At 38.4% G+C, this 23,968-nt stretch overlaps 2 protein-coding genes across 3 annotated transcripts in view; one reads left to right on the forward strand and one right to left on the reverse strand.

The window, feature by feature from the left end:
- Positions 1-19,176, forward strand: part of LOC107721501 (guanine nucleotide-binding protein subunit alpha-13) — a 26,470-nt gene extending 7,294 nt beyond the window's left edge. Inside the window, exons 2-4 of the mRNA XM_016529549.1 lie at positions 7,923-8,149; positions 12,626-12,676; positions 16,104-19,176. Of these exons, the coding sequence (XP_016385035.1) occupies positions 7,923-8,149; positions 12,626-12,676; positions 16,104-16,676 (851 nt within the window). The 3' untranslated portion in view covers positions 16,677-19,176. The remainder of the gene's footprint in view (positions 1-7,922; positions 8,150-12,625; positions 12,677-16,103) is intronic.
- A 2,534-nt stretch (positions 19,177-21,710) lies between these two features.
- LOC107721502 (monocarboxylate transporter 7-like) overlaps positions 21,711-23,968 on the reverse strand; it is an 8,921-nt gene continuing 6,663 nt past the window's right edge. For both annotated transcript variants that reach the window (XM_016529551.1, XM_016529550.1), the window contains exon 6: positions 21,711-22,802. In XM_016529551.1, coding sequence (XP_016385037.1) covers positions 22,546-22,802 — 257 coding nt within the window. In that variant the 3' untranslated portion in view covers positions 21,711-22,545. The remainder of the gene's footprint in view (positions 22,803-23,968) is intronic.

A 23,968-nucleotide genomic window follows, 5' to 3' on the forward strand; every position in this document is an offset into this window, starting at 1 on the left:
TCAGAGCAGTTCTGGAGATGTTGTTCATGTATTTATGTCCTCATATAGTGATACGACAGAAGCTGAAATCACAGCGAGCGTCGCACAATTTGTATGTGTAGAAAACAAAACCGTGCGTCTGTGCCATTTACATACACAGAGACACGCAGAACATGCTGGATTTATATTTAAATATTATTTTTGAGGCTGAATATTTACAGATACTAGTCCATATTGCGACTCTAAGTGTGCTGACCTACTTTTGATTAATTCATCCAAACTTTGTCAAATTCCGTGACATTCCGCGTCATACAGTAAATTCCATTTATATGACTGGATTCCGCGATTCCGTCCGCATTTTCCCCATCGCGGAAACCATAAATAGATAATATTGAGGTGTTTTGCAACTTCAGTGTAGTGGATTGTGATTTATTGCAACTTCAGCAACGTCTGCTGCTGCCTTAGAGAGACAACTGATGCGTGATCACTGATGCAGCTCCAGTTAGCAAGCGCTTTCGGAGTGAGAGTGAATTCTGCATTGATTGGTCAGACTCGTGACTCCCAACAAATCAGATGGGTGGTAGGCGGAGATTTCTTTAGGCCACAGAGTGGTGAGTTCTGACAGGCTGCATCAGAGCCAAATAACGCGTTTCAAAATTGTTATTTTATCGGCGAATCGGTTTTGAAAATTACCGATAATCATAAAAATGCTTAATATCGTTGCCGATAATCGGTCGACCCCTAATTTAAATATGTATATGAATTATATAACTAAAATTAAATAACTGTAATTTACAGATTTAGGTTAAATAAAGATGTCAGTCTTTATTTTTCTTCTTTTTAGGTAACAAATCAAAGAAAAAAAATAAACAAATTTTACTGTTTTTCTAATATTCTGTATGTTGCTCAAAAACAAAATGTATTGTGTTCAGCTGAAAAAAGTGTTTTTGTTTTTTTGTTTTTTTGTTTTTTTACCCAGTCATTTAAAAATAACACATTTTAGAGCTGTAACGACAATACCGTGATACCGTGAAACAGTGATATTTTTGCTTAAGGTTATCATACCGTCAAAATCTCATACCGGCCCATGCCTAATGACAACATTTACAGGATGCATTGAGGAGGAGCTCAAACTAAACTCAGTGGCCAAGTGATGCTTATGGTCCACGATATTGGTACAGATTCTGTGTAATGAACAATTCTTTGTGACTGTCTATTTCAATAGTTGGAAAAGACATTTAGTTCCCACTTTAAGTGAACCCTTAGTTCCCAGGTCATCTACAAGATCGATTAAAATGCTGATAAATTCAAGAAAACATAAACACATGACAGTATGATTGAAATGTAAAAAATAATAATAATAAAATAAATAAAACGTTTATTCTGTGGCACCTAAAAAATTATTTTTTTAATACGTTTTTTTCTTATAGGAGCCAATGGCTCCTTACTCGATTTTTTGTCTGGAGTCCTGTTAGGGATGAAATTGTAAAGGCTGACATGCTCTTAACTAGGCCTGTCGCAATAATCAATATATCGACTTCTCGCGCAATATATGTACCTCTTAACTCTGTAGGGACAGGACAGACACTGCACTGTATGTAGTACATTAGTACTTTAGACCGAATGGCTATTTGCTTTCGCTAATGTGCATCTATGGACTGCTGTTATTGATTGTGCTTCAGGACATGCATATAATAGAGACTGCTCTTTTTACATGCAGTCTTGTGATGCAGTAATGGGCTTCTGCTTGGACATTGCTGACCTCTTAAAGGGTTTTCGGTTAAACACTCTTGACCTGGCGTCACCTCACGCCAGAATGTGTGGTGAGAACAATTAAGGACTTATCCTGTGAAAGGACCCCGGAATGGGCTGATAACTGCACGTGAGGTCCAGAAGGATGAGTCTTGTGTGAAGTCCTCCATAAATCATATGCTTCATGAGCTATATTGGTGAACCAATGGTTTAGAAAAAGCAGCCCATTTAAAATAGGCAAATTGTTTGTTTTTATGCAGAATGGAAGATAACCACAAAGTAACTCCATTCACTATTCCTAGTTACCAAGAACTTTGTGTTTCTCACTAAACTGGCCAAAAGACAATATCTGAAAGCAGGGTTCCCACGCTTCTTGAACGTACTTGAAAGTAGGCATGGGCCGATTACCGGTTTCAAGGTATACCGCAATTTGAAAATTTCACGGTTTCAAAACCGCTAATATTTTCCGTTATACCCTTCCTGCGGTATGCGCTGTTTTTCATGTCTCCTCTCAGTCTGAAAGTGTAGGAATCCCTCAGGTTGAGTGCAGTAGGTTAAATAAAGATGTCAGTCTTTATTTTTCTTCTTTTTAGGAAACCAATCAAAGAAAAAAAAAAATCTTATATTGTTTTAAATAGAAATTTTAAAAAGCTTATAAACATAAATTTTTTTATTTGACAGATGAAAATGATGCCATTGCAAAGGTACGAAAAAAAATACCCCTGTAATTCACTTTGAGTCACATGTCACCTCGTGTTAGGAAGGCTAATTTTTTATCAGAATTTTTTATCATTGATCAGAAGGTGCTCCTAAATTTTTTTAAAGTAGGAGGACAAGTGCTCCTAAAAAGAAAAGTAAGCATAGAGCCATGTGTATCAGTAGCCTATATTAGATGACCCCTACTTAATAAGAATAACATGCTGAAGTGTTGTGAAATACATGAAGACTATTCTTATTATATTGTTTTAAATAGAAATTTTAAAAAAACTTATAAACATAAATTTTTTAATTTGACAGATGAAAATGATGCCATTGCAAAGGTAAAAAGAAAATACTCCTGTAATTCACTTTGAGTCACATTTCACCTCGTATTAGGAAGGCTAATTTTTGATCATTGATCAGAAGGTGCTCCTAAATTTTTTAAATTAGGAGGACAAGCGCTCCTAAAAAGAAAAGTAAGCATAGAGCCATGTGTATCAGTAGCCTATATTAGGTCCGTGCATGACGAATGACCCCTACTTAATAATAATAACATGCTGAAGTGTTGTGAAATACATGAAGACTATTTATTTCTAGGCTTTATGGACAGATAAGTTGAGAGTGACTCTTGAAGAACCAGCACCACATCAGTCTCTGCAAGACAGACTTTTCAGGATAGGAGATGGACTATAAATGAACTCCCAAAACTTACTGCAACATGGAGCGAAGGAGAAAAATGTAGAACTTGAAAAATTGGAAAAACAGCTTAGTAAAAAGCGTTTACAGTTTAAAAGCAAATAGAAGGTCCTATTTTTTTTATTTCTTCATATTTTTTTGCAGATTTGCGCATGTACAAGGTTTAAAATGTTCATATTTTTTTTAAATATTGACGCTTTGAGCAGCTGCATTCCTCTAAATCAAAGATGAAAAAATGGGATTTACAATAAAAAGTCATTTACAAAATTATTTTGACTTGAGTTTATTTATTAATTAGTAACGTCTCTTTTGAGTGAATGTGCAAATGTTAATGTTAAGAGGTTTTACCATGTTATTACAACATTTAACCACTTATTATTAATTTAAAAATTGAGAAATTCTTTCAAATTTAAATCTTGTACAAGAACTACAGCAAAAATCAGTTTGATGCATATTTTATCAATATTTTAGAAATTGTACAAGAGTGGGAACCCTGTGAAAGGTCAAAAGGGCTCGTGCTCTTTGTCTGTCATTGTGAGACAGAGCTACAAGTGGAAACTGGTTTAGCAGGTTATTTCTACTGTGACTGCTTGGGACGCCAGTTTTTGAAAGAGAAAGCCAGGTGTGAAAATCAGCTCACAATGGGACTGTCCTACGCCGATAATCTGAGTATACAAAACTAGAGACCAACATCACCACTGTTTTCATTACTGATACTCAAACCCTCACCCAGGAGTGGTGTAGGAAGTTGTAGCCACATGTTTGATGCTCGGGACTTGCCAGTACATCAGTAAAATGTTAATCTCTTTATCTTTCTATTGATACAAGCATTATTTTCATGTTGTTGCTGTACTGCGTCACAGAAGTGAACAGATAGCATTTGAGGACGCGACTGAAGCTGTTCTGGTGATTTATGTCTTTTGTAGGACACATGATAGCACCTTTGGTCTTCGGAGGTTCAGGGGACAATCTGTGCAACTGAAATATTCTGGTGCAATGCAACTGAGATTCACTGTAATTTCTGCACTTATCAAATAAGCATAAATTAAAGTGAGATTTGCGACTCCTATACCTAGGTATGTGATATTTATGGCATGTATTGTGGGTGCTGCAGAAATCACATTTATTCCATATATGTAGAATGGATTTGGAAGTTTATTGCACTGAATGCATGTTCAGTAATAATCTAGACACACAAGAGCAGAGTCATTTCAGCACGTGCTGATGATGACAGCTCAGTTAATGAGTGACTGGCTGAGGCGAGAGAGACAGCAAGCAAATGGTAGTGAGCAGCATAGACTGTGAACATGCACATGAACATGTATCACAATCAGAAAGCACTTCACCACATTAAAAGCCCAATTTAAATGTAACCGAGATGTGATCATGGTCTCTGCGAAAGTATTTGGAGGTTTTAAGGGATGGATTCGACAAAGGTGTAAATGACAATGCATTTTCTTTCAGCACACAACCGAAATGCTTGAGGCAGAGTTTGCACTAAAAATAATCATTATTTATCAAATAATCATGTCACTTTGAGTCAGATAGACTGCTTTATAAAATGATACTAGGAAACGTTTTTGCTCAATGTGAAAGATTGTATGTAATTGTTATTATGCTATTTATTTATATTTATTGTCTTGTTTCTTAAAAATAATATTCTTAACTTATTGTATTGTATTCTTTAAAGTATTCTTATTAAATGTAAAATGATAATACATAAATGATAAAGTGTAAAATAAATAATGTCACTTTGAACTTGAAAATGTTTTTGCTATGCAATGTGTGCTATTTATCTGGCTTGATATCTTAAATGTGATGAGTCTCACTAGCCCTGATGCCAGTTTTTTTGTATGTGTTTTTAAATTCTTGCATAATAAACACTTGTGATCTGGTCACTCATTTTAATGATTAGTATTCCATAAATTATTCAACTGAACTACAGGAATGTTCCTGAAGCTGAGAAATGCAAAGGGCCAGATAGCTTTTGTTTAAAAAAAAAAAATGTCCCAACAAGACTGAAAACATGTCTGTCCGTTTTAAATACTGACTTTTAAAACTAATGTGTTTGAATTGAAAGTAAATCTGTGATTCTTTGTCGTTTGTAATGCTGAATCCGATAAAATTCACAATACACATGTCTACACTGGAACTGTCTTTTAGTTCACCTGACGCTGTTGTTCCTTTAAATGCAATGTAAAGTTTCTACATAGCTGTGTGAAGTTATTAAAAAACTCTGCATTTCATTTGTGTCCTGAGATGTCCGTTATGTGTTTGTGGGTGTAAATTAGGGGTGGAACGGTTCAACTTATTCACGGTTCGGTTTGTATCACGGTTTTAGAGTCACACTTTCGGTACGGTTCGGTATGTGCTATGTTTAGGCAAAAACTATATTGTCAAATAAAAATAAAGAAAATAAGAATAATCTATCTAACTACAAGTATAGTTAGTTTTTAAATAAATACAATAGAGTAAAGATAAAAATAAAATAAACAGTGATTTTCAGTTTTTTTTAGGTAGGTCTAACATTAGTTTTTAGGTACAGAAATTGAATAAAGTAATGAAATGTAAAACAGCATTGCATGTTTGACTGTATAAATTAAATATTAATCTTTATTAAAGTTACAAAAGCTATTCAATCAAGAGCAGTGAGTGATTTCTTTGTTGTTGCTCGCGTCCTCTGGCTCTTAAATGTTTAAACTGGCAAAGCTTAAATGAGTTTAGCTTAAACACTGATATCAACGTGTGCTGTTCAGGTCTCACCTGTGCGCGCCCGCTATCAGCACCCGGGGGATGACGGAATAAATGTCTGCTCATATTCCAGCATACGGCATTCGCATTGAACAAGAGTGAATGGTTTGTCCACGTTTTTTTTTATTCATCGCTGTTGTTGTAATGTATTGGGAATCCAGAATGCGCATCCATCAACAGAAACGTATATTAGCCAAACCCTGTTTGTTTTACGTGTTATTTATAGCAAACCATATTACAGATGCATTGTCAGATTTAAGTTGAACCGTGGTCCTAGCGCGTGCCGAACCGTGTGTGGAGAACCGTATGGTTTGATTTTTTTCCGCGAACCGTTCCACCCCTAGTGTAAATATATAAATCCAAGCAAAACCACAAGCCTTACTAGCATGCCACTGCACAATTCTTAATGCTTACCTTCATACAGACCACTTGTCATTTGTCACAATATAGATGATAAAATGATAAAGTTGTGATAAAATGTCCTTTTTGTGTTATTGTGTAAATCCTAATTTTGCATGAGTTGAAAAACTGGGGTCTAATGTTTACTTTGTTACACTCAAAAAGCATAATATTGAACTTTGTATTAGAGCTGCATGATTAATTGTTAAAAGATCGCAATCTCAATTCAAACACTCATGCGATACCATTTTTAAATGACAACGATTCGCCCGTGTCTATTGAAAAAAATCATACCGAAACATTCAAATCTGCATTCATGCTGCCACTGACACAGAGCAGACAATTACTATGTTTGGGTAAGAAACCGTTCACAAACAGTCTTTTCAACTACACAGTATTATTTCTGTCTTACAGTCATTCATATTATCACAGAAATACTGGGATGAAAGATCATAGTTCAGATATAAACATTGATATCCATGGTAGCAATCAAAATAGAGCAAATCCCCTTTTGAAAGTAACTGGCACTTCAAATGACGTTTGTGTCAATTGCATTGAAAAGTGACTGTTAAAAATGTATTTGTCATTGAATCATTCAAGAGATTCGTTGAAAAATGCTGATTCATCCAGTAATGAAACAAGTGAAGTATTTGAGTGAGTCATTGGATCATTCAATCAAACTTTTTTTTCCCCATTTTAATATTAAAAATTAATGTATTAAATATACTTTAAATACATATATAAAATTGTTAATTCATTTAATTAAACAATTTTAAATGCAGCAATAATATTTTGTCACACATTATTTTGTTTAGTTCAGAATCGTGATCTCTATTTGAGACAAAAAATTGTGATTCTCAATTTATCCAGAATCGTGCAGCTCTACTCTGTGTACACAACGACATGCATACATATTTAGGGTGAATTCCAGACAGCTTTTTTGCACCCTTGAAGGGCACTTCGGAAAGGGGGCGCCATTTGTAGGGACGTTCCAAACGAAAGTGAGCAACTGAATCCCTTCATGAAGGGCCCTTCCAGAAGTCCGTTAGCGAAGGGAACATGCAATGGTCACTTCACGGAAGTGATTTCCGTTTGTGATCATGTGATCTTTGGTTAGGAGATCTTGCGATGCTTTTTAAAGGGTTCTGATACACAAAATAATGATCTTTAAAAAAGCATCATATGACCCCTTTAAAGCAAAGTTGGGGTTGATTTCGAGTTCACATACAAACGTAAGTAGAATAGGCTAATTAAATTAGTCTATTTTAATGTAAGACAACATTTTTCGTCATTGATAGAAATATGATTTAAGACGGTTGTGTAAGCAAGTTTAGTTTGAAAACGTTTAATAGTAATTATAAGACACAATTAGACAATATTTGAATAAAATAATAATAATAAGAAATATTTATTTTCAATAACTGATGGTGTGCTGAATGCTGCATGCACGCGTTGTCAAGGTAACATCTGGTCAGTCATTCCCTTCGCCAAGGGAGTTCCAAACGCTTACATGAGACAGTAATGCCCTGCACCCTTCAAAGAACACACTTCAAGGGCTCTGCCCTTTGAAGGGAGTAGGGCATAGGGATGCTCACTTCCATTTGGAATTCGCCCTTACATTGTTCCTCCCATTGCTGCCATCACAGGTGTTCGAGTGCTTGTGGATGCCAGAGAAAAGCTGCATATCCCATGGGGAGACCCTTCAAACCAGGCACATGGAGACACCATGATGACTTTTGACACACGATCAGCCATGGTGTCGCAAGGGATGATGGAGACCAAAGTGTTCCTGCAGTACCTGCCTTTAATCCGTGCCCTCTGGGCTGACAACGGCATACAGAACGCGTATGACCGGCGCAGGGAGTTTCAGCTGGTGAGTTTCCGAACTATATTTCTCTGTAAAGATGACTAAAAGTTGTAATTAATTTCACTTCTGTAATGTGATGCTTTTTTTTTTTTTAGTCAAACCGAATATTTAGCAAGCAGTAGGATTTTTGCACACACTGTGCACAATAAAAACAGCAGTATTTATTAAGAGAGTGAATATTATCTTAACTGTCTTAAACTACACCTTCATGCTAGTTATTATGGTTCTAAAGGGGTCATATGATGCGATTTTCAATTTTTTCTTTCTCTTTGGAGTGTTACAAGCTCTTGGTGCATAAAGAAGATCTGTAAAGTTGCAAAGACTAAAGTCTCAAATCCAAAGAGATATTCTTTATAAAAGTTAAGAGTCAGCCACACCTACCTAAAACGGCTCGTTCTAACCATATGACCCCTTTAACATATGGCACTTTAGGCCACAGTCACCTGCTTTGCACCACAGAGTCTATGGGTTTTTTGGCAGTTGACAGAAGTCTTGTGGTGGACAAAAAACCTTTTAGAGACTTTTAGAGACCCCAACTGAAAGTTTCGCACATTGGCTTGCCAAGATGGTGTGTGTATATCTAGGAGGATGTGTAAACCACATCACTGTTGTGTTCAGGCCTGTGCATTCTTCATCTGTCTGTTTCTGAGGACTTATCAAACCTAGGTAACCAATTGCTATTCCTGTTTTTTATTTAGCTAGCTTATCAGTTTGGTTGGGTAATTTTTGGTTTTCCCCAATAAATCTCAAATGATTCCTCATTAGGGCCTGACATAAGCAAGTGCCATCTTAGCAACTTCAGACTTCTCTAAACGCTCTCAGTTCCTAGTGCATTACTTCCACATTTTAAATGTTGATTTCACCAAAGCACTTTACACCCCATAACCGACTCTTACTATTATGATTTGTAGAGATTACAGAGAAAGAGATTGCAGATACAGACTGTTTTAATGTTTTCCCAACATTCCTGAGTAAAATTGTTGAGGAGGAATTAGGGCTGTGGTGTTTATACATCACATGATCACAGTCATGCATGCTACATGAAAGTCACATTATGTCTCTAGTGCTGTAGTACTTTGTGCCACATTGACAGTAAACAATTTAACATCCATTGCAAGTGTAAATTGGTTATTTTCACTTTATATTCATTGTATGATTCCAACATGAATGGCTATTTATGTTATATGTATATCAAGCATTCACTGTGAATGACATGAATAAAACTGACATTTTAATTGTCAGTTGATAATTCTTTGTAAAGCAATTGTCAGCCAAAATGACATGACCGTGACAGCCCAAGGCAGCTTCATGACTGTCATTGAATTCTCTTTAGAACATATGTAACACGATATTTTCCTGTGTGTGAGTTATAATGTAGTTTATTTCAGCCATCACTGGTGTCATGCACAGATAGTTTGCTTTTTTTGCTGAGGGATAAAGGTCGTCTTTGCCCATATCTAGTGAACCTCTCAGCATGGGCAAGTTGGGACTTAAGCAGAGCAGTGGATGCATGCTGTTGAGGACAAGAAACAACACAATACTGAGGCGCTTTACTGCGGCCCAGATGTATGGAGCTGATAACAGGCTAGGTCTGCTCTTCACCTATCTCAGGAATCTCCATTTGTGCTGAACCAAGGCTGGTCAAAGGCAAATTCGTCTGTTACCGTTGAGGTTTCCATACAACTCGCCCGTTAAGTAGACCTCCTGCCACAGGCTCTGGTGATTTGCATGCAGTCTGTGTGAGTGAAGGCAACAAAACAAAAAATTTTGTGCCCTGTAATCCACAAACCATGTGTGTCGAGTGCAAAACATTATCAGGCTTCCTGCTTTCACAACTCTGCCCCTCCAGCCTCTGGGGGATATGGTATGCACCCGACATGCAACAAAACAAAACTTGTTCTAGATTCCTGCAGCCAAGATCCCTTTCTTCTCTGGCTCCTCCTCACTCCGCCCCTCCTCTTATTTCTAGGCATTGCATAATCCTAATCCACTGACTTATTCCTCGCTGTTCTGCTCTCACTACCCCTGAAAAGCAGCACTGTCATCTTGTCTTTTTTGTTTGTCCTTTTAACGTCTGCTTTGCGCTAAAAAGCCAGCACATAGTTTATAACTGTCAAATTCAGTTTGGTGAATCATTACAAGGTTTACTTACAGTCTGTGCGAGTCAGTGAGGTTCATTTTAACCCCACTTACTGAAGACTTAATCTGATTTTGGAAATAATTGGGAGACGGTGCATTTTCAAAATGCCGACTGCCTGTTCGATTTAGACGGTCATGCTGCTTTATAAAATGAAACTGTCTTCAGCGCTGTACATCTCTGCTGCGTTCCCCGCGGGAATCATGATCTCTGCTGATTCAAGTCACCGGAAGAGATATTTTGATAGGAGACATCCACCCAAGTGGGCTCTCTCCTGCTTTCCCGAACGCTTGTTTCTGTGCTCTGCCCACCCCATATAGGGACGGATAGGAAAGCATTAAAGAGTTCTGTTTCCATTTTTGTAGTACTCTTAACTAGTACTGTGTGTAGGTGTCATTGTTGGGTGTAGAGTGCTTTGTGGAGGCTGACAGGCCTGAAGTCTCAGGCTTTCACGTCTTCCCCCTTCGCTTCATCTCGGCCTGAGATTACTAGGATTTGGGAGAAGGATTGCGTGATCCGTGAAGGAATGTTGAGCTGCGATTAAAACGATGACTCTTTTGCACTCCTGTAAATCTGAGGTCCAGGGAAGGAGATATTTCTCGGACCTTCACTTACACCTCATTATTGGTATTTATGCATTACAGATAACAATTGGGCTATTTTATTAATCATCTTGTCTGCCAGTTATCTTGATAATTAAGTTGTTCAATGTGGGTGATTTTTAGATAATGTTAATTTGTGCACTATTTCTTTAACCTACTCATTTTTTATGAGTTCTTCCATTGCTTGTGAAAAAACATTATATTTATTATCGTTTAGATCATTTTCATATTTTCTTTATTAATTTATTAAAATTCTATTGTTGAGAGAAAAGAACACATAAGTTACATTGTTGTATAAGTCACATTTATAATATGCCGGTAAATAAAACATTTACAAACATCATAAACACTATAAACATATTTTAGTAAGTCTTTTAACAGTATTCAGAACAGAAGAGGTATACACTTATAAAATAAGTAAAAAACAAACCTAAATTACTGTGGCATTATAAAACGCAATTATAAGTACCAAGCCTAAACAAATGTATTTAAAGCTTTTGCTCTCTGTGTTTGCATTGTGATATTCAGATGATTTGGTTTTTACATTTTTATGAAGAGATTTTGTGTTCAAAAGCAGACGTTAGCTTCAGGCTTGGCTTCAGATGTTGCTGATTTAACAGGACTTCCTTTTTAGCATTGCTCAGAAACTGATATCCTGGCCTGCCCTGACCATGTTGTTCCTGTGTGCCCACACCCTTCATTGAAGATGAACAGCACAGTGTGGCTGTGGCTTCATGCCCAGCTGGGGGAGGGTTACCAGGGGTTTTCTTATGACATAATCGCTTCTCTACTGACAGTCACCTCGAAAGACCTGCATGTACCTCTTATAGACCTCAGTTAACCCCAAGATGCGAATAGATGCTGTAATGGTTTGAAAGGGTATTTTATGTAGGCAATGAGGAAGGCTTTTTTTTTCTCTGACTGTTCCCACAGTGCTTTGCTTTACAGTTTCATCATGCACTGAGAAAGATGAGCATTGTGAAGGAAGGAGAACAGAACTTCTTCCTGCTGTTTTGCCAGCACGCCAAACTGTTGAAATTTCAAGAGGCTAATTGGTCCGTTGTACATCTGAGCGTCACAGAACATTAACACAAGGCCTGTTGCTGTTTCCTTGGCAGCTTGTTCCTGTTACTCAAGATTTTCATTTTCCAAACCAGAGCCCGCCTTGTGTGTTCTTCCTCATCCCTGCTTGTCCATTTTCTAGTGTCCTGTGTTTGCTGGTGGCGTGCCACACTGAGACCAGCTGTCACGAATTCATGGCTGAAGCAGGAGGTGGTGCTAGTACAGCACTAGTACAGTCACCACTATAAACTGATGTAGATAACCAATAACACTACAGAATTTCCCTTTACAGGGGTAAACAAAAAATGCCAATAACATTTGCTTTCAAAATAGAGTATGCTTGTAATTACTGACATCCTGTGAGAGGGTTTTTCATGAGTCATGTCCGTGTGTTCTCATGTTGAATGAGGCCCTCGTTACATTGAGTGCTTATGTCTGCACATTTGACATGTTTGCAAATTGCCAGGTTTATTTGAGAACATTCAACTGTAATAACCTTTTTGTAATGAACACCAAATAACATACTTTGGTGTGTATAAATCCAAATACATTAAGGATGAAGAAAGGAAGATTGTTAATCTTCTGAACTGTATGTCTAGTTTGTGCTCAGCTGTTTTTATTGTCAGTTCGCAGTGCTTTGATAACGTGACTGATTCTCTCTGCTCTCTGTCATCCTCACAGGGTGAATCAGTGAAATACTTCTTGGATAACTTGGACAAACTCGGAACACCGGTAAGCATGTGGCTGTCTGTCATCATTCTGTCTGAGGTTTCTCGCCTCACATGTTCTTTCTAGATGTAATATTTATGCTTAGTATCAATGTTAATTTAATGTGGATGCTTTTAACTTTTAAAGAACTGACTCTTACTGCAAGTGGAAAGCACTAACAAATTAGCCAAAGTGTGTAATAAACAAGGACGCTTTCATCTTTGTAAATGGCAACGTTTCACTTCTGTGGAGATTTGTGGGCACACATTCCATGTAGGCCTGGAAACTGATGGGATGGAGATTGGCCTCCATGACAAATCTCATTTGTCTTTGTATCAGTTAGTAGTTTTGGAATAGGAAGGTTAGGAAACTTGCTGTACTTTTACCTATGTTTTAAAGGGATAGTTCCCCCAAAAATGAACGTTCTGTCATCATTTACCCACATTCATGTCATTCCACACCTGTTCGTGCCTTCTATGGATATTTTTTAAAAACATCAGCAATTGAAGCCCATTGATTTCCATTGTGTATGGACAAACAAACAAAAAAAAAAAGCATTTCTGAGACATTTCTCAAAATGTTTTATGAGTTTTCATTTTTGGGTGAACTACTCCTTTAAATTCATAGTAAATACCTCTTTAAAATAAAGATCTCAGTCTATACTTGCATTCAGGAGACTGATACACTTCATACTGAAAGATTAGTAAGTACAGTACTGACACAGCTAGCATCGCTAAAGCGTTCTTTTATATTCACAGAGTCAAAGCAGCATGAGATAAATCACTTTATACAGCAAATATGATTCAATTCAGCAGTGGATGGAGAAAATACTGAATGGCAAATGCTGAAGATGATGTGAGACTGATGAATGCCTGTCTGTTTGTTCCCTCGCAGTGCTGTGGGGCGTGACTGGGTTGCCCTGTTCACCAGCCAGCATAGACAGAGAAGTGAAACTAGCTCTGCTGCTGACATCAAAGGGTCACGTGTGTCAACCCTTTCCCATAACGCTTTCTATAGCACCTTTTTCGCATAACCGGTCACCAGTTTTAAAGTGTAAGATATTTGAAAGAATCAGTCTTGAAGACTTTGCGTGTCATGAGGCTGTGTGATTAAGGATGACTATATGACAGTTCCTCATCTGCTCATGAGGGTTTTCTTACTCATTCAGATGATCCGTGTGCTCACGCTGATGAGGAATGATGATAAATACCATATGCTTTCCTAACAAGCAACACTCACCACCAGTTAGAAATAAAGTTGCCCCAGTCCCATTTCAGTAGTCAATTTTCAGAGAAATTGTTAATATTAAGTTCCAGCACTTTTTGAGATCCCTAGTTATTTCAATTTCTCTATTTATGGTCCATATTTGTTCCCACTTCCTTGGCGTTTTATATGTGGAGTGTGTTGACCGATTTGTTTTGAGACTTGCATCTGTGTCACAGCATCAGTGTCGGACTGATGCACGAGGCGCCAGTGCAGTTCCCTTTGTGTCATGTGACTTGCCGCCTGCCGCTCATGTTCTCTCTCAGTACTAAACGGATGTTTGCGGTTTTGTGCGCTTTCTATACGCTGCTGACTGCAGTAAATGTGATGATTAGTATCTCAGCTTTGACTCCAGGCAGCTCTGCTTTAGGACAAAGAATCAGATAAGCTGTTTTAAAGTCACGTCCTATGAAAACAGGCACGCTCAGTCATCTTGTTCAAATCACTGATGCCACATCAGGAAGAGAGACCGAAAGGACAATTAATTTGTTTCCCTGCACATCTCACTTTCTGTATTACGCTCCTTGACGTCACTCTGTCGAACGGTCTCAGTTCCCGTGTCTGCCGCTCTGACTTTATGTTCTGAGAAACAGGAAGCAGAGTTGAATGCGCTCTGCTCTGGCTACACGCCTCAGACTGCCCCCCCCTTTCTAGTTTTTTTTTTTTTTTTTGAGCCAAACGGCTACTCTTCACTCAGCCACATCACAGCAATGTGGACCCACTTCTGCAGTCACACCATCGACAAACAGGAAGAGGAAATAGTGCATGCTTCCAAGTGTGTTCAGAGAGGGAAATAGCCACTTGACTCTGTTGGAAAGTATGTGTTTGTTTCAGTTTACGTTCATCCTTCTTGGATGGATGTAGTGTGGGTGTCAGATGTAGGGGGAGAGACAGACCTCAGCAGCCCAGACTCATAAATATTTGGGAGGAGATGAGGAAGAAGGGTTACCTCAGGCATGTGACAACGCTGATGAGGAATGATGATAAATACCATATGCTTTCCTAACAAGCAACACTCACCACCAGTTAGAAATAAAGTTGCCCCGGAGCATGTGTCAGAGAGAGATGTGTATGTTTGGTTCTAGAACTGAATATTAGGTTTAATCTTAAACTCTTAATGGAAAAAGCAATTCATCTTTATATGACTAGAAATCCTTATTTAACATTTTAAAGGTATAATAAATACTTAAATTAAGATCTGTTGACAGCATATGCAGCAAGCTGATAATTAATACACAAAATAATTTTCACTTGTACTTCAGTTTGTAAAAACAAACCCAAAACATGTTGACAGTTTCTAACAAAGGGAAGTCATTTAAACTGATGAAAGTTGATTTGAAATTGAAAGCTTTAGCAATAGTTACTCAAGATTTTTTGGTGCGAAATACATGTATTTTGAAAATAACACACATAATACAGAGTTTCCATGATGATGGGTCCATGTTGAATGTCTCGTCCACTCAAGGCCAGGTGTCTTTGACGTCATCCTGTCTGGAATTTCAGAAATCTATCTCAGGTCTTATGTGCGAGCACTGAGCACTGTTCTCTTATCTACTTGATATGTCTTGCATTTGCTTTAGTATAGAGTTTCATCTAATGCGTTTGGAGTGCATTTGCCCTTACACCCTGTATTGGCCAGTGCTTAGATCCAGATGCACCTTTTTGCTAAATTTGTTCCCACACCTTAAATTCTCTTAGAACAATTCTCTTCTAAATTAAATTCTCCGTAATTTCTCTCTTTAATATTTGTATAATGCTAAAAAGACATTTAAGAATTGATCATTTCTGCAGAATTGTTAAGAGACTGTGTGTATGCACAGAGTATCTTTAGGGAAACTTCCTACAGAAATTTCCCACGTTTTCTCTGTAACCATTAACAATGGGTATAAATGAAAGTGTTGGATAAGTGTATGATGCCTAGATTTTAAAAGTTGTGTAGTGTATTCAAACCGTTAAGGGCTCTTTATCAGATATGTGGTATGCAAACTACTGCCACATGATTTAATTTAATATCATATCATATCATATAACCACCACATGCAAATCTCATTCCAGCACGAGTCAGTCTTTACGACCGATTCACTGGCCTGTGCTTGGAGCTAACTAAAGTAGATGTTCCTATCAAATGTTACTTCGAAGCTTCAGTTTTCTCTTCTAAGTGGTTGACGGCCGCTCTCTCTCTCTACAGGACTATCTACCAACACAGCAAGACATCCTGCTGGCACGTAAGCCCACCAAGGGAATTCACGAATACGACTTTGAGATCAAGAACGTGCCCTTCAAGATGGTGGACGTGGGCGGCCAGCGGTCGGAGCGCCGCAGGTGGTTCGAGTGCTTCGACAGCGTCACCTCGATCCTCTTCCTCGTCTCGTCCAGCGAGTTCGACCAGGTGCTGATGGAGGACCGGCAGACCAACCGCCTCATGGAGTCGCTCAACATCTTCGAGACCATCGTCAACAACCGCGTCTTCAGCAACGTGTCCATCATCCTCTTCCTCAACAAGACAGACTTGCTGGAGGAGAAGGTCAAAACGGTGGCCATCAAGGACTACTTCCCTGAGTACACAGGGGAGCCACACAACCTGGAGGACGTGCAGAAGTTCCTGGTGGATTGTTTCCGGAACAAGCGCAGAGACCAGCAGCAGAAGCCCCTCTACCACCACTTCACCACCGCCATTAACACAGAGAACATTCGCCTGGTCTTTCGCGACGTCAAGGACACCATCTTGCACGACAACCTCAAACAACTCATGCTGCAGTGATGCTGGTCCAGCAATTACCTTTCAGAATATCTCCGAAATAACCCTCTTCTGCTCAGAAGAAACTGACTCCAATGTTTGTACTCCACACAGTAACCTTTCTGAATAGCTCTGACGTGCTTTTATGCGAAGAAGGCGGCCTAGCCTAGCGGTCTGTCAGGAGCACGGGACGGCGGGTAGGTATTCTCTTAAAGAGTGCGCTTCGAGAAGAGAGTGGGTCTGGCCACTCGCCCTGCCAAGAGAAGCTGTACGTGTCACCCTCTCGCCGAAGGTGCCAAACGCAATGCGCTCCTCCCTCAAAAAGAGGAGAGAAGCGGGATGAGATATCCTAGCACTGTTCTTTGATCTGTTACCTTTGAGCCTTTTATTACTGACCAAATAGCGAGATGAGATGCAAATGCTGTTTTAACCTTTTAACAGGAACTATGTTCTGAGCCTTTCTGTCGATGCCTGCCTGGCCTTAATTCCCCCCCCTCGTTTTGATTGGTGTTTTTAACGTGTAGATGTCTAATCAATTGTAAAGATTTTAGAATTGAGTTTTTTTTTTTTTATATATAGATCTATGAATATATTTACCGATAAACGTCTTAAGTTATGTTTCAAAAGTTTACACTCTGATTTTCCTCTGCTGATGGATAACGCTTACGATTCGTACCACTTAACAAACTGAACTTTTACTGTGGTTAGCCACGCTAGGCGAGCTGATAGATGCAGTATGCATACAGCATAAACTCAGGGCTGAATGTAGACCACTTAAGCGCAACTGTTCGCCTTCAGGAACATCCACTAATTGTAGCTCTCCATCGGTGACTGGAAATCACATTTCCTTGCTGGCCTGCAGACGACATCCTCCGCTCTGCCCTAGCTAGAGTCTGGAAGAACTTCTTTATCCATCAGGGACCGAAAAACGGTTTCTTGTTAATTTATTTGCTTTCTTTTGAATCTCTTTTTTTTTTTGGTCCACAATCAAACTAAACTGGCTTCTCGGTCAGACCCCGCTAACAAAAAGCGTCCGTATTCACAAGTGCCGCGTGTTTTAAGGTACCAATAATTCGAACAAATTTCCTCCAAAGGGATAGATCTTTGTGAACCTCGTTCCCTCAACAGTTGTGTATAGCTACTTTGTATAGTGCCATGTCTGCCCTGAATACTACTGTTGTAGTAAGTATTTTATGTAAATAGTCTGTACCTCACTCTCCTCACCCACTCTTTTCTAACGGATATGTAACCTACGCTGAAATGTATAGCTGTTTTTTGCCACTGTGCACCCATAAATCCGGAGATACTGACTCCCCGCCCGCAGTTCGCCCCATTCAGGGTTGCTCTTGTTGCTCTTTTGGCTGGTGCATCTCAGCTGAATGGTGCCTGTATATGTGGTCTATGCATTCAGATGGCTGCAGCTCGGCCTGGCGGTAGAGGACTCTTTGTCTGGTGTCGAATTCTGCCTTACGCCCCTGGCTGAAGTCCCGGGAGGCTCGTGAAAAGCAAGTATTACGTCTTCACTCTCCACTGACAGTGTCCTGTGTTTTCTAGTGCCATTCACTGCCAGAAAACCGGGCATTGCGGAGATTTTGTCATCGTCTTAGTGTCCAATATTAGTAAAGACGTAGTATCCGCCTTAGTATTTCACTTTACAAACTCGAAACCATTCCAAGCACAAGATGTTGACTGATTTAAGTGAATTTCAGCGTCCTATGGTGATGCTGAAATACTGAGTATCAGCCTCTAGTATTTGCTGACTAGTTCTAGCATGCCGAGTCTTAAAACGTTGTATTATCTGCCTTTGAGCTTAAAGACCTTCATAAAGCAAGTGTTGTGTTCTTGCCAAAACCCAAAGGAATAGCTGAGGTCCAAGACTTCCTGCATCTGGGAGCCTTGAGGGCAAACCCAAGTGCTTGTGCAAATGATGTGGCTGTCTGGTGTAGCTGTGACAGATGTGTCAGAATGAGCATCAGCTCCTAACGGTTGACATGTTTAAAGGAAGGGCAATGCTGCAGATAGATACACTACTTTAGCTGTATTCCTCCTCTGTACACTGCTGAGGTGTGATTTTGTCGCAGTTCTGTTGGCTTTCATTAGCCATTCACGTTTGATTGTTTTCCGCTCTTCCTGCAAGAATTGTTAAGGATGGTGTATAAAGAAAGGAGTCTTTCTCACTGTAGCCTTTTTACGAAACGTGATTCTGATCAGAGATGGCCGATTTGCTGTTTTTGGTTTTGCCCAGATAATCAAGTTTATAATTATGCAAGAATTATGCCTGCCACAAAGTAGAATTCCTAGTGCCTCCAGTTTGATGCCTCAGACATTTCTGGTCCTTTTTTTTTGTTGTACTTAGGTTTTTTAAAATTTGATTAATGTGGATGCTTTGAGTCCTCATATCAAAATAATTCATGGTAAAGATTTCATGACTCTTGTGCTCAATACAGAATATAGACCTGCTTTCATTGTACAGTCTAACCTATGCTTCCTCATTCTTCATCATTGACCCAATAAAATCATTTTGCAAAAACTGTCATTTTGATGGGTTTATTTCATTTTCGGAATAACTATAAGCAATTCTGCAACTTGTTTTAATTTCATCAAATATTTCTTTAAAAGGAATCGGTGAAAGTGCAATTCCATTTTGTGAACACTAGGCTGTAGTGTTACACCAAATGTATCCAGGGTTTCAGTGAGTTTTGCTTTTTCTCATTTATATGACAACATTAAACGATAAGATCTTTTAAAAGCATGCATTATTCACTTTATATTCGTTTAACTTCATGGGTGTTAAAGGGGTTAAAAATAACAGGTTAAAAAAGGGGGTGATGTTTGACATGTACACTATATGCGCAAGTATTGGAACACCCCCTACTAATGAACAGGTTTGAATAATTTAGTAATTTACATAAGTACTAATCTTAATGTTTAAGCATATAATGATGTTCTAGGGAATTGTGTGCTTCTAATTTTATAGCAACAGTTTGGACAGGACCCTATTTTAACATGACAATGCCTCTGTGTATAAGGCAAGGTTCAAAAAGAAATACTTAACTTGGCTTTGTGCAGAACAGTCAAGTTCTTCCACACTGACCGAATCAATCATTTCTTTTTGAACCTTGCCTTATACACAGAGGCATTGTCGTGTTAAAATAGGGTCCTGTCCAAACTGTTGCTATAGAATTCGAAGCACATAATTCATCATTATATGCTTGAACATTGAGATTTGGACTCGTGGGAATTATAAGTAGTCAAACCTGTTCATTAGAAGGGGGGGTGTCCCAATACTTTTGTCCATATAGTTAGTGTCATGAATATATTGTCAATTTCTGAATTGCTCAATTATAAATATAGATGACAAAGCATGAAAAAATACTGTTCTTAAAAGAGTTTTATAAATTATGCTTGGTTTATATTAAATCTAAAAATGTTCTTTAAGGAACCGTGTGAACAACTGTGATATAATTACAATATGATGTCATGGATGATTCAGCAAAAAATAATGTGCACAATGGATTTTCTATGTTAGTCTATGGGGAAAGGCATTCCAGGGAACTTTACACTCCTAAGATACCATACTGCTGTCTCCACAGGGTGAGGTTACTGTTACTGCAGCTGCATGAGCTGTGCTTATCTTCTGCAGAGGGCGGCTGCTGCAGCACAGCAACGTGGCTCAGCTTTTTGTAAATGATCATGTGACTGCTTCATATTATAGGCCACTACAATATGATATGCTTATGTGGTGTTCCCCAATGAGGATGAACCTGTGTAGTATCAAATAATGACCAAGGATGACAGGAATAAGTTATAAAAATCATTGCTTTTATTCTACATTGAACATGTACTGTCATTGCAATATTCAAAACAGAAGTGCAGGATCTCACTGTCAGAAGTATGTATGCATTACATTAAAAAAAAATACAAATTAAAGAAGAAAGGATGCACAAAATGTCTTCTCATCAAAAGTACAAAACCTAAACAGTATTTAAATGCATGTATGACAAATTAAAAGAGTTTACAGAACATAAGAGGTACATAAGATTTCAAGTCATTAGGTAAGTGCTTTAATGGGTTTTACCTAGACTCCTGCAGTACATGGTGCTAGAATACATTTCATTCTTTTTTCATTTTGAACTGACTCTAGTGCTCATATACTGTCATTTCTCTCCATCAAATTACCCATTCTTCTGTCATTCATGTAGTGAATTACACATAAAAAATACTACAGTCAAGATGCTCATTCAGTGTATTGTTTTCAGGGCCGGTTCTCACAGAACACGTTCCATTGCGCTACTTTTTACGGACCTCTAGATCATTGATGCGCATTACTTCAAAAAAAAAAAAAAAAAAAAACAATTATGTAGTTTTATTTTATTTTTTACATTTTATTGCGACTTTGGAACACCCTATAGTTGAGTGGAATTCACTATTGTGCACATATCACTGTAGTAATACCAATGTATAGCTGTACACGTGCATTTGTTGCTGCCGTAAACCAATGCGCCCTTTTCGCGGAGTTTCGTCCCCTCGCACCAAACATACAGACACTCAGAACAGACGTTTGGAAGGAGGCGTGGGGGGAAAACGCAGATGACATTCGCCTTATTAAAAGTTATTACCATCAGAATGATCTTGAAACTGATATTTAAAGGTTTTAAAAAAAAAACTCACATACAGTTGTTTTTAAAGAAGTGGAGACTCGTTCCGTGTACTGTTAATTGAACAGAATTTCAACTTTTACGAGTCAAGACTCGCAGTTTACGCGTTCTTTTCCATTCGTCAACGCCAAATCGACAATTTTTTTTTTTTTTTTCTACTACGCTGTTTTTTTAAGTGAACGTGCGACAGATGGGCGTCTTTGACTTTTTAAAAATGCGCTTCGAAACGTGCGTCTTGTTTTAAAATGAAATAACGTATTCTATGTGAACGGCCCCTTTAAGCTTCCTGTTTCAAGTCAAACGCTCTTCGTAATTCCGCAGAATTCTTTGACAAGGCACAGACGGCGCACTTCAACTTACAGCGATAACATGACATTCTATAGCCATAATTTTTCATAAGAAACTCTTGAAGGTGTTTCTAGACAGCCTACATCTCTGAGCAGGAATTGAAACGACAGAAGCCTTAGACGTTGGGTCAGCATAACTAATCCTTCATTCAGTTCTGACTGACCATGGGTTACTCTTAATGGAAGACCGAGTTAATGGAAGTCCAAGTCCTGCTTTATCATCAGAGCTACATTAACATCTAAGCTGAGATGTTGCCATCTTAGTTTCCATTTGCAATAGCAATACTAGTTAAATATTAAACCACTGAACACGGACCCGTTATCTATAGGCAAGCGAATGACATATAAACCTGAAACACTAGACAGCTCTGTACCCGTCTCACCTTCAACTCTGAACCTAATGAAATATACATATGCATCATGGCCTCACTGTAAGCAGCAAAACAGCCTGAGGTTTCTTTTTTAGATGTTAAAGCGGTATGATGGTTTGTGGACTATATAATAATGAAATAAAGAGTGAAGTTGCATTTCAGACTAAGACTTTGGTAAATGAGAAGAATAGCATTGAATGCTTAATGGGTTTAATTCTTGTCCTCTCTAAAAGCATGTTTATCTGTAGAGACTAGTACGCGGTACACAATATGACAGGAAAGGAACCTCAAAACTTTTGTTTCTTTTCAATAAATAATGACACAAGGATTGTAAACGTGTTTTTGGGATTATGATTGGGTGGTCAGCAAAAAAGTGCAATGAAGAGTGATAAAACTCTTCTTTAATTGACGTAAAGTTAGATTTTGACCCTGTTTGCACACGGTTTGTGTGTGGCAGCCTTTGGGATGATCATTCAAGTGGAGGATAAGTGTGTTTACTCTTGAGGTGAGGCGGTATTCATACTGGCCAAGGTTTGCTCTTTGCAGGACTGTTGTCGATCTCCATGTCCATTTCTACAAAGTCGGCATGGCCATAATCACTACCCTGTGAGCTGGAGTCTCTATCTGTTGTTTGCTGGTCATTTCTTCTCCTCCCAAGGCAAAGGCCAGTTTTGGCTGGACGCACCAGTCCAAGAAACAGAGCCCCGACTCCCATCCCAGCTGCGCAGGAGTAAAAGGCTGATCCGTAATTGTCAGTCGTGTCTACCAGAAAACCTAAAACAAAAAACACAAGATGACCTCCATAAATGTGTGTGGGAGGCAAATTTATAGGTTTATAACTATTTCTGAAGGAAGTATGAATGGTTTGCAAGAGTATTTCAAATCGGAGTCCAGATTCATGGGGGTCACTGAAACATTTGAAAGAAAGGAATCTTACAAAATGTTTTTTAGTGCTATCAAAGTTAAGATGCACTTAAGATATTAATGAAATGTTTAACGTGATTTTTTTTAACGTCACCAAATGTTGATACATTTCTAAAAACGTCTAAAATGTTTTACTTTTCACATTAGCAGTACACTGACAATGTAAAATATTTAATGAGTAATTTAATATTTAATTTGTTGTCTACTTAAAATGTAATTGAGTAAATTTAATAAAATTTGATGATGTTCGATACGTTTTTTTTAAATTGAATATTTTTCTCACATATTATAAATTCAATTTTATGCTTGAAAATATGTAGCTTCCTTTATATTTTAGATCATATTTCTATGGACTGTTGTTAAAGGGATAGTTCACCCCAAAATGAAAATTTGATGTTTATCTACTTACCCCCAGGGCATCCAAGATGTAGGTGACTTTTTTTCTTCAGTAGAACACAAATTATGATTTTTAAGTTCAGCCGTTGCAGTCTGTCAGTCGTATAATGCATGGCAATGGTAACACAATCTATGAGAGTAAAAAAAACATGCACAGACAAATCCAAATTAAACCCTGCGGCTCGTGACGACACATTGATGTCCTAAGACACGAAACGATCGGTTTGTGCGAGAAACCGAACAGTATTTATATAATTTTTTACCTCTAATACAGCACTATGTCCAACTTCCTTGAGCGCGCGCAACGGCATCCGATGCGTGAGGTGTGTACACGCTCTGGCGTAGTTTACGTTAATGGGTGTGTTGATATCCAGCCAAAGAGCAATCAACCATAACTTCAGGCGAGCAGGCTCAGAAGTTGGGAATACGTGGAAAGTCACCACTCCCGAATGAGAACGTAATCTTTTAGTTTTAAGTCGGTTTGAACAATCCGGATAAGCGCAAGTAAGTACCATTTTGATTAGCCGTCGTACCTACAATGACTGCACTGTGTAAACAATGAGTGACGTATACGCGCGAGAGATCACTTCCGGCGCTTGCGTAAACTACGCCAGAGCGCG

Source organism: Sinocyclocheilus rhinocerous, unplaced genomic scaffold (genome assembly GCF_001515625.1).
Source record: "Sinocyclocheilus rhinocerous isolate Xijiao unplaced genomic scaffold, SAMN03320098_v1.1 scaffold481, whole genome shotgun sequence".
NCBI lineage: Eukaryota > Metazoa > Chordata > Actinopteri > Cypriniformes > Cyprinidae > Sinocyclocheilus > Sinocyclocheilus rhinocerous.